Source organism: Cibotium barometz, chromosome 37 (genome assembly GCF_041138505.1).
Source record: "Cibotium barometz isolate CiBa-2024 chromosome 37, ASM4113850v1, whole genome shotgun sequence".
NCBI lineage: Eukaryota > Viridiplantae > Streptophyta > Polypodiopsida > Cyatheales > Cibotiaceae > Cibotium > Cibotium barometz.
The window spans coordinates 12,924,422-12,935,008 of NC_141082.1; the positions used below are offsets into that span (position 1 = coordinate 12,924,422).

At 40.2% G+C, this 10,587-nt stretch overlaps 1 protein-coding gene across 1 annotated transcript; it reads left to right on the forward strand.

The window, feature by feature from the left end:
- The first annotated feature begins 5,626 nt into the window (after positions 1-5,626).
- On the forward strand, positions 5,627-7,980 carry LOC147616965 (thioredoxin-like 2, chloroplastic). Its single transcript, XM_086776613.1, has 4 exons — positions 5,627-6,187; positions 6,346-6,528; positions 6,864-7,028; positions 7,554-7,980. Exons 1-4 carry the CDS (start codon positions 5,984-5,986, stop codon positions 7,698-7,700), a joined length of 699 nt encoding a protein of 232 aa, XP_086632739.1. The 5' UTR covers positions 5,627-5,983; the 3' UTR covers positions 7,701-7,980.
- Positions 7,981-10,587: the final 2,607 nt, after the last annotated feature.

The following is a 10,587-nucleotide window of genomic DNA, read 5'->3' on the forward strand; positions in this document are numbered from 1 at the left end:
TGTGTGTGTGTGTGTGTGTACTGCTGCTACTATATATAGCAATAGTATATATATACTACTTCTTATATACTACTGCTACTACTATATATATGAGAGAGAGAGAGAGAGAGAGAGAGAGAGAGAGAGAGTAAACTTACCTTAAACAAGATGTTTTTTGTTTTGTTTTAAAGGGAAAAAATTAAAAGAGCCAAAGAGAAAGAGAGAGTGAAGGCCGAGTTTGGGCCACTCGAGAAGGGGAGGAGGAGGTTCGGGTAAATTTGAATTTGGAAGTTTCAAAAGATGTGCGAAGCACGGGTTTACCAACTAGTTACATCAATGTATGAAGTTGCTACTTATAAAAGCATGGTCCTTTGAACACACCACATTGTCCAAACCCAACCTCTTAAATGAAAGCTAGCATAGTTATGTCATTTAAAAGGCACATTGTAGGAGAGAGAGAGAGAGAGAGAGAGAGAGAGAGAGAGAGAGAGAGAGAGAGAGAGAGTAAACTTAGCTTAAACAAGATGTTTTTTGTTTTGTTTTAAAGGGAAAAAATAAGAAGAGCCAAAGAGAAAGAGAGAGTGAAGGCTGGGTTTGGGCCACTCAAGAAGGTGAGGAGGAGGTTCGGGTAAAATTTGAATTTGGAAGTCTCAAAAGACGTGCGAAGCACGGGTCTGCCAACTAGTTACATCAATGTATAAAGTTGCTTCTTATAAAAGCATGGTCCTTTGAACACACCACATTGTCCAAACTTAACCTCTTTAATGAAAGCTAGCATAGTTATGTCATTTAAAAGGCACATTGTAGAATACATTCACATAGGGATAAATTCATACTTATGGGCAAAGTCGGAAAATGGTTGTGGGGATATCTTCAAGGGATTTATTTAAGAGTATAAAATATATCATAATTTCATCAAGTTATGAAATATTTTTCATACGGTAAGGGGTTTTTAAAATATCTTCCCTATTGGATGTGTCCAATAGGGAGTATGGGGCTAGGCAACCATGTAGAAGTGCTAACAAATTTAAGAATGTTGAAGGAGATTTAGCAACATTTCCAAGAGTATGGAGATGTGTCCACTGATTTTAGAGGATATATTAACCAATAAGAAAATTAATGTAAGAGAAACCTTTAAATTTGTACATTATTTTAATGTTTACGGCTTTTCATGAGCATTATCATTATAATCGCATGGTAATCCTCATCAAGCTATGCAAACCCACACTATTCTCCATCTTGTAAGGCCCAAGACATATCCATCACTTATACACATACATCCTTGCAATATAAAGAAATAATATAGTCAAAATTTTAAGTATAGGCTTGGTGAGAAGAATTCTTTAGAAAAAGAAAAACTTTCAAAATGATTAGAATTTCAAAAAGATAAATTGAATGACATTATTTATCAATTTTTAAAATAATTAAAAGAAATGTACACAACTTGCTACTCTTATGTACTTCCAACAACCCCTTTGAATTTGTATGTCTAGTTGGTGATATATCTAAAGTGAAAACCTTCATGTTTTCTTGCACATGCATGCTTCATTCTTGTACTTCAACATTAACATTATGAAGCTTATTGATTACTTTTCCTTTTATATGGTAGTCAATAAGCCCTTTTTTACACACTCTTATACCCACCCACCTATAAGCGGGCACTCCCCTTCCTTTTTTACACACTCTTATACCCACCCACCCACTCTTATACCCACCCACCTATAAGCGGGCCCTCCCCTTCCTTTTGTGATTATTTATATGGTAGTCACCTATAAGAGGGCCCTCCCCTTCCTTTTGTGATTATTTATATGGTAGTCAATAATACTAGATTAGTAAAAAGTGTAAGCTTTTATAAGTATGTGACCATTTATTCAATAGCAACTATTATTGAAAGTACAATATTGTATGTGCTTAAGCTTGTTTCACAAACAACTTTGTTTTTATGAATTTGAATTAACTGCCATCTTCAATTTAAACGCGTGCCCTAAAGGTAGGTTACAAAGACATACTTCATGTAATGTTTTGGCTTCCCTTACACCATGCATTAAAGGTGTAAACCTATCTGCAACTATGAAATTTGAATAGGAATGCATAGGAGGGTGACAACTCATGACCTAGAATAATTTCCAAGCCATTATATCTCTAGACATTGTGTTCCTTGAGGGAATACGGGACAAGGATAAAGGGTTTCACATTAACTTGTTAATGGTGCTATTTTTTCAATTATGTAGACCATATATACATGTCTTTTTTTGGCTTATAAGAAGATGAATGTAAAGAAGATAAAGTGGTTCAATGTAAAGAAGTTAAAGTGGTTCGATGAATGATAAGACCATATATATAGGTCTTTTTTGGCTTATAAGAAGATGAATGTAAAGAAGTTAACTTGGTTCAATGAATGATGAATGTAAAGAAGTTAACTTGGCTTATAAGAAGATGAATGTAAAGAAGTTAACTTGGCTTATAAGAAGATGAATGTAAAGAAGTTAACTTGGCTTATAAGAAGATGAATGCAAAGAAGTTAACTTGGTTCAATGAATGATGAATGTAAAGAAGTTAACATGGTTCAATGAATGTAAAGAAGTTAAAGTGGTTCAATGAATGTAAAGAAGTTAAAGTGGTTCAATGAATGATGTCAAGCTCTTTGTAAACAAAGCTACATTGATATCTCTATTAATCATTAGCGACTCGTTTTGAATTTGCACCTCATTTCGCAAAGCCTATGTTTAGTTCATAATACAAAAAACTTTCATAGCCTTTTGATGATAATTGAAACCATCAACATATTAAAATGGCATATGCTAGCCAATGTTGTCTGGGTGTGCACTCTATTTTCTATTTTATATCTATTTTATTGCCACTAAGAATTCATTTGCATCTCTATGGTGAGATGTGTGTGTGTGTGTGTGTGTGTGAGAGAGAGAGAGAGAGAGAGAGAGAGAGAGAGAGAGAGAGAGCCCAATGCTAGGGTTTTAGCATGAGAACATATGGTCCACTAATAGCGGTCCCTCAATTTGTCTTAGTACATGTGTAAATTGGAGATTGTTTCTCTCTTCGAGGCTTCGCCCACTCTTAAAAAGCAACACTTGCCCCCTCCCCCTTAAAGAAAAGATAAAAACCCCACTAAACCCAATGCCCCACATGCTTCAAGTCCAACCTATTATAATCTACATGTCACATTATGGCCCCATCCCATTTATCCGTGTGGACCTCAACACCCTTTGCTTGCTTTTTGGTGTATACACTTGTCACTTATGCCTGTCTTGGAAATCTTTCAGAGAGGTGTCATTTCCTTCCCATGCAATTATTTGGATCACATTTGTGGGCACTTGTCATATGTGGTTCTCATACAAGTTCCCAAAGTCCCAAGGAATTTTATTTATTTCTTTCAAAGTGGATTTTACCCTCACAATATGATGTTGCAAGGGTACCAAAGAATCTCATCTCCTCTTTTCTTGTGTAAAAACTTGTTTAATTCCACAGTCTGTGTCCTTGCTTGAGCATCACTCTATTAAGAACAAAAGCATGCCACTTGTTGCTACATATTCAACAAAAAGATTATTTTATCTTCTAGTTGTGGCATTTAAAACACTTGGTGCCAAAGAGCTCCAAAAAGGCAAGAAAGCCCAAAAAATAATTAGAGGTCACATCTATGAACCCCTTGCCCTTGGAATATCACATAAAACATATTTCCATGCTTGTATATTAACTTTTTCACCCATGCATAGAATTGGCTAAGAAAAAGACATGGACTCCAATGCCGTTTTGATGATAATGGAAATGTTTGTAGCTATAGTTGTTCAACCTTCACCACTCTCAAATTTTATATGTTTCAATAAGGGTGTGTTTCCATGGTGGCTATTAACACAACCAGGGCCTAAATTTGACGGGTGCCTATGAAATTTTTTATGACAGGCAATTTTTTTTTCCGCCTTTCACTTGACAGGTTTCAACAAAAAAGTTCTTGTCAAATGACAAGTAAATTTATATCAACACAAATACCATAAAAAGAAGACACATAAAATAGAGAATAACCTACGGACCGGCTCTCTTTGAAATCACATTCATGCATATCTTGCCAGTGCAAAATCCCTAATCATCAAAAGATATCAAATAAAAAACCACTAGATCAGAATAAACCTCGGACAAAAGACTGAAAATGTGAACAATCATCAAAGTTGTGCAATCCAAAAATCACTCTAATGGCATAGCTCTCCTCTTTTTTTGCTTTACCCCAAATATCAAACACATCATCCGAGTCAATCAAAGAACTCCCACGTGCATCAATAGATAGAAACATCAAAGCATCCAAAGTGTCTAGTCGTAAGCCAGATCTTGAGGTACTTTTGATGAAATTTTGGCGAGAAAAACTGCGCTCACATGCAGCAGTACTTGCTGGAACAACCAAACTTAATTGCCATAAATGCATCATTCCGGGATATAAATCCCACCGTCTTGGTTGCGCTGCACACTTCCCATGCATCATGTATACTCTTATTTCCTTGTGATTCGTGAACCCTTCCATACCTTGACCGGCCACCCATCACAGCGCCACGCCCGCCGCCCAGTGCCCATGTGTGTGTAGACTGTAGTGTTTAAACTTTGAATACCAAAACCCTTATGAACCCTTCCATACCTTGACCGGCCACCTGTTCACAGCGCCCGCCGCCCAGTGCCCACACATGGCCATTGGAAATTTAGTAATAATTACTAAGCATGTCAAATTTCAATTGACTGGCAGTATTTGGAATAGCTTGTCGAGGTGACAGGCAAATTTTTTTCTCGAGCTTGTCATTTGACAGGAATTTTTTTCAACTACCTTTTTTGACAGGCAAAATGGCCCTTGACAGGAAAAACAGCCGTCAAATTTAGGCCCTGAACACAACTAGTACTACTCACATGAGCAATCACATATGTACATTGAATTTCGTAGTTGTGGTGTTATTAGCAATTTAGGGCATTCATAGACTTGGAGTGCATATCATAAATGCATCTCTGCCACCCATTGCACACTTTCGAGCAATCTTGCTCATCGAAGATGCATTTCTACTGCTCTTCAATGTTGTGTATAAAATTCCCATAGCTACATATTCCCTCAACTTTGAGGCAGGTGAACACACACATAGAAGAACCCTTATCTCGAGGTGTGAAAGTAGCATCCGGAGCAGATGTAGTAATTAGCTTGGATGGCAAAGTTGCGGCATGATCACATACCGTTGTTGAGTTGCAATATAGGGTGGCTAACAATGTTGATGGGGGCGACCGATATGTGCACGGAGTGGTCTTGAAGTGTTGTACCATGCCATTGAGGGTGGGGGGGGGGGGCATTTTAGATACGGATACAAGCTAATCGAAAGCCAAGGTCTAGATTTATCTTCCCCCAAGGAGCCCATCCACACATGTTTGTAAGGAGCCAAGAGATACACTGGTTGGCAACCACGAAGTATATGCGTGGAAAAGTGCTCTGAGGTTGGCTAGAGCTATGTGAGGTATTGCATGTGCATTGAGACAACAAGCCCTTCAAAAGCGAAATGGATAAAGGGTACCTTGGTAAATCTTTGAGAAAGGCCTTTCCCAAGGTCATCAATATTCTACCGACACGTGGGCGAATGCTTTTCCTTTAAATTTTGCAAGTTTTGCTTGCTCTCTCTCTCTCTCTCTCTCCCTCTCCCTTGCTTTGCAGTTTATACAGGAAGGTCCTGCAACGTGTTTGAAATTATGCACGCCGCTGTAGGGAGAGCTAACCCTCTGTTGATCTAGATCGCTGCTCTGTGCACCTTTGCCGAAGACAGGAGCAAGCTTTCTCCTGCTTTCTGCCCATTCCTTCAGGCTTATAGGGTTTGTAGCCTTGCTTTTAGGGCTCAGAAGGTTTGTATAGGAAGACCTCTGGACAGAGCCTGCGAATATCTCAAGCTTTTAGGGTTTCTCTGTGTCAATTCTGTGGGCGCCGTAGCCGCTTGGGTTTCTCTTCAAAAGGGGGGAAAGAAAAGGCGAAGCAGACGACATGGCGGATGTGGCGTTTGCAAGGAGTGCGTGCTTTTCGACGGAAAGCCTGAGGAACGGTGAAGCTGCGTCCACCTGTGAGAGGAGCGGCGGCGCAAGCCTCCGCTGTCTGCCGGAATCCCTTTCGTTCCAAAAATCCGTGTCGGTGCGTCTGCCGTTTCCATCGTTACGGAGCCATGTCCATCTACGCCAGGCTCCTGTGCAGGTAAAGCGTTATGCTTCTCTGACGTTGCGCTCTGTCCACTATAGAGAGGTTTCTGTAGCCAGCGCACCATTTTTCCACTGCATTTGAACCTACAATAAAAAGCAAGAAAACCTGCAGAGCTCTGTTGTTGACTTGTGCGTGTCTTGTGCTCGAATCAGGTGAATGCAGCCGTCGGATACCCGGCCTCCATCACCTGGTGGAAGAAAGGGGACCAGCCTAACATGCGAGAGATACACTCTGCACAGGAGTTTGTGGAAGCGATTACCAAAGCCGAGGACAAACTGGTCCTGGTAGAATTCTACTCCATCGGCTGCCGCTCCTGCAAAGCCATCTATCCCAAGGTATTCCCCGTTTTCCCTCACGAGATCCATCCTTGCAAGGGAAATGATGAAGATTTTGGCTTCTTTTCACGTTTTTCTGCTAATCCTTAGCAGCATTTTTAAGAAATTTTTGTCCCCCGTCTCAGCCGTTGGTTGCGAAGGGCAGCCCCATTATTTCATTTGAAGGGCAAAACTGGACTAGCATTTTTTTCCTTATAATTTGGAAGGACTCCCTTAGTAATTTCAAATTGAAGCCTTCCTTTTGAAAGACAAAATTTTTGATGCCCTCTTCTGAAGGGTAAAAAGCCCCAAGAAGGGTTCCACAGTCTTCAAAATTGAGGGTTTCCCTGATGCAGATTTGCCAGATCGCAGCAGATAATCCCGACATAGACATTCTGAAGGTGAACTTCTATGACAACAATGCTCTGTGCAGGAGCCTCAATGTCAACATCATGCCATTCTTCCACTTCTACCGAGGGAAGGAGGGCCGCATCGATGCATTTTCCTGCTCTTTGACAAAGGTCAGTAACGCCATTAGAAGTGCAAGAAAATAGTAGACCACAACACACACACACACACACAGAGGCACCACTAGTGTAACTAGCAAATGTCCATGTGCTTTGGATGCTTTTAGAGGTTTATGTAATGAGCTATGTATAAATGTTTGTGGTGTGAGATTTATGGAATGGTCTATAGTAGAATAGTAGACCACAACACAGAGAGAGAGAGAGAGAGAGAGAGAGAGAGAGAGAGGCACCACTAGTGTAACTAGCAAATGTCCATGTGCTTTGGATGCTTTTAGAGGTTTATGTAATGAGCTATGTATAAATGTCTGTGGTGTATGATTTATGGAATGGTCTATAGTAGAATAGTAGACCACAACACACACACAGAGAGAGAGAGAGAGAGAGAGAGAGAGAGAGAGAGAGGCACCACTAGTGTAACTAGCAAATGGCCATGTGCTTTGGATGCTTTTAGAGGTTTATGTAATGAGCTATGTATAAATGTTTGTGGTGTATGATTTATGGAATGGTCTAGTTTTGCAGATCAACAAGCTCAGAGAAGCAGTTGCTAAATACAAGAAGAGTCATCTGGTCATGCCTTCCCCTGGCCCCGTCTCACCAGTTGCAAATCGAAAGGATCTTTTGGTCTTGCCCACACCTGCGCTCGCAACAGCTGGTTCCGTCTCATAACTGGTCATCCAGCATGTGTGTACATACACCTTTGTACATACTTCTGTACAGAATTTAGGTGCCTTCAGTGTATTGCTAGGTAGCGCTAGTGTGTGGAAGCTACTGTTCTATTAAACATGGAAAAATAGCCTCCCATCACATTATTTGGTTTTGAGGAGTGCATAATATTTTTGTACTTAATGAGAGCTCTTATTCGCGAAAGGAATCTGGCTGTTTTGATTGTCCTAGACCCAAGTAAAGCAATCACATTCATATCAGAATGCCAGCAAAAAATTATCTTCATATCTTGCATGTTTGTTTTGGGAATTGTATTCTTTTCTTTTCAATGATTGGATTTTCAAGAACAATGCTTACAGGGTAGAACATGGCCACTGTGCATGTTTCCTCATGTTTAGACAGTCTCTTTTCTCATTTTGTCACACTCTTAAGAGTCAAAGGACCTTTCCTACTTATCAATCAAGTGTGGTCTTGTATTAACTTTCATCGAGCTTGATGAAGCCACTTAAGGTATCCAAGGACTTGACTTCAGGATAAAAGAGTCCTAGGTCAATCCTTAGGGGTGCTTGCATCAAGTATTCCAACTAGTGGTTTTTTTGATGAAGCCCCTGTTTCAGTAGATTAGTGGCATCCTTCCCTTTTCCCTTCTTCTCCCTCTTGAGACTAACTGCTCCCTTTGTTTCTCCCTTTTTAAGTAACCTTTGGCCATAATCTTTCTCCTCTCTTTCCGGCTGGTTTTCAGGTTTGTACCGAGTTCAGAAGAATTTGAGAAGTGACTAGTCACTAAACCCATGACGGACATTTTCGAGGGTCCCTCTTCAAAAGAACTGCCTAAACCGTAAGTATTTAAAGCTGAGACTAATTACTGGATAGCATTGGAGCCACTTACATGTTGTCAGGGTGCCAACATTCAGTGAGGGGAGAGAGTGCTTTTACTGAAGAGAACCGTGTTAGTCTAATTTAAGAACGTACAGAAAATTTCCCATAACTACAAGGCTGACATGTACCACATTTTGTGTGGTGGTGGATATTGTGTGATGAAGTTTTTTTGTAGGATCAAAAAGCTGAGGTTCATTGATTGTCCAACCAGCCACCTTGTTTGTGTGTGTGTGTGTGTGTGGTTGTTGTTGGAGCAGCAGGAGGAGAGAGGGTTTTGGTGTGGTGTGGTGTGGGAGTGGGTGTGTTTCATCTTTCATTTGTGTAAAGATTTCATCAGGGCTGAGTCTGCCCTTCACCGTGGGAGAAACTCAGTATAGTAATCTGTCTAAGAAGATTTGTCTACTTTTATGGACCAATACCTTTAGCCATTTACCTGCACCTATTCTTGGGTGCTGATGATCGAGTGGGGTTGTCAAATCACATAGTTATGGTGGGGCTGATGATTTCAAAACTTGTGAGTAGACTCTCATGGAATCAAATATTGTACTTGCTTTAGTTATCTTTGCATCAGCCATTTGTTGGAAAACCAACTAGCTGTACACGGCAAGAGCGGCGACTAGCTCTACTTGGTCAATCAAAATTTGCCTATCCTGTCCGATCAGGAACATGTTAAAATAAAATGGTTTGTGTGCTTGCACTGAAATTACTCTATATTCAATGTGTATCGCATAGGTTAGTCCTCCAAAATTAAAGAATTCCACTCCATAATTTGAGCCTTAAACTTAGATTGTAAATAATCAAGAAATAAGGGTCTTTAGCATCCTTTGATTTGTCACCCAGGGGGTGGTGTTTAAAGACCTTAAGGTGAGATGCACCACTGACAATACTACTACTTTACCCTCTCCACCAGGCTATTGGACTACAGAATTTTTGAAATTGAAGGCATACGTGGCACTATAACCTTCAAGTGAAACCCACTACTCAAGAAACCTTGGGGTGGCTCTCTTTTGAAGGCCACAATCAACCTTCAAATTTCAGCACCATGCCCCGCCACCCTAACAACAACCACCACCTTTTTCCTTTGAAGAATTGATAATGCTCATCAAAAAGTGGGCCTTTCAAGAAAATGACCTGGCTTTTAGTGATTGTAAGGTTTCTGTGCTAGAACTTGATGTGTATATGCTCTTCTCTTACCTTCTCATTGTTGTCATTTTACTAAGGCATAATCTCTATCTTGATGATGCTTGTTGCTCATAGAATTGCTTGAAAGAAGCTCACCTTAGTAAGACAACTTAGAGATGCATCAATATTGCAAATCACAGCAAGTTAGTGAGTGGGGGGCTCTTTTTCTTCCCCTCTATTGTTCTCACTTGGTACATTATCTTCTCTATCCTCCTAGACTTCCATTTCTCAAGGTTTAGGCAAGTGGTTGAAAGGAACTCTCATAGGACTTAAATTAATTGATGCAAAATTATGGCCATACATAGAGTTATCTAAGGGTGGTTATCTTACATGCCCCCTCACCCCTATATTTTGTGTGTGGAAGTTGCAAAACAATGTAGAACTTGCACATGATCTTTTTTTATCATTCTTTAATGCTTTCAAGAGTCTTGTTGTTGCCTTTTCATCACTCATGGACCATTGCTCAAACCATGTTTCCTTTAGTGCATGTGGCCCAAACTCTATTTGTAGATGCCACACAATCTGGGTACTAGAGGGTTTGTGTGAGCATTCTCTTAGTAAACACACACAATTTGTGAGGTTGGTGGCTCAAAATTTAGCATTGCAATTTGCATTGCCACGTGTATGACATGGTGAGCATCCTCTTAAACACGCACAATTTGCGAGGTTGGTGGCTCAAAAAATTTGGAGAGCCATGCGAATGACATGGATCAACATGCCCCAAGTAATCTAGTGTTGTTGGGATTTCTCTCACTATGATGTGGAGAGTGGGGGATTGCTCATGAGTCATGGCACAAGCCTCAGAGTAAGCTGTAGTTGATAAGATTTA

What these genes read in the sequence shown, in the direction of transcription:
- LOC147616965 (XM_086776613.1), top strand. Translation starts at nt 5,984, where the DNA reads ATGGCGGATGTGGCGTTTGCAAGGAGTGCGTGCTTTTCGACGGAAAGC. An exon ending in TACGCCAGGCTCCTGTGCAG is followed by an intron (nt 6,188 to 6,345) that starts GTAAAGCGTTAT and finishes TGCTCGAATCAG; the next exon opens with GTGAATGCAGCCGTCGGATA. An exon ending in TTTCCTGCTCTTTGACAAAG is followed by an intron (nt 7,029 to 7,553) that starts GTCAGTAACGCC and finishes CTAGTTTTGCAG; the next exon opens with ATCAACAAGCTCAGAGAAGC.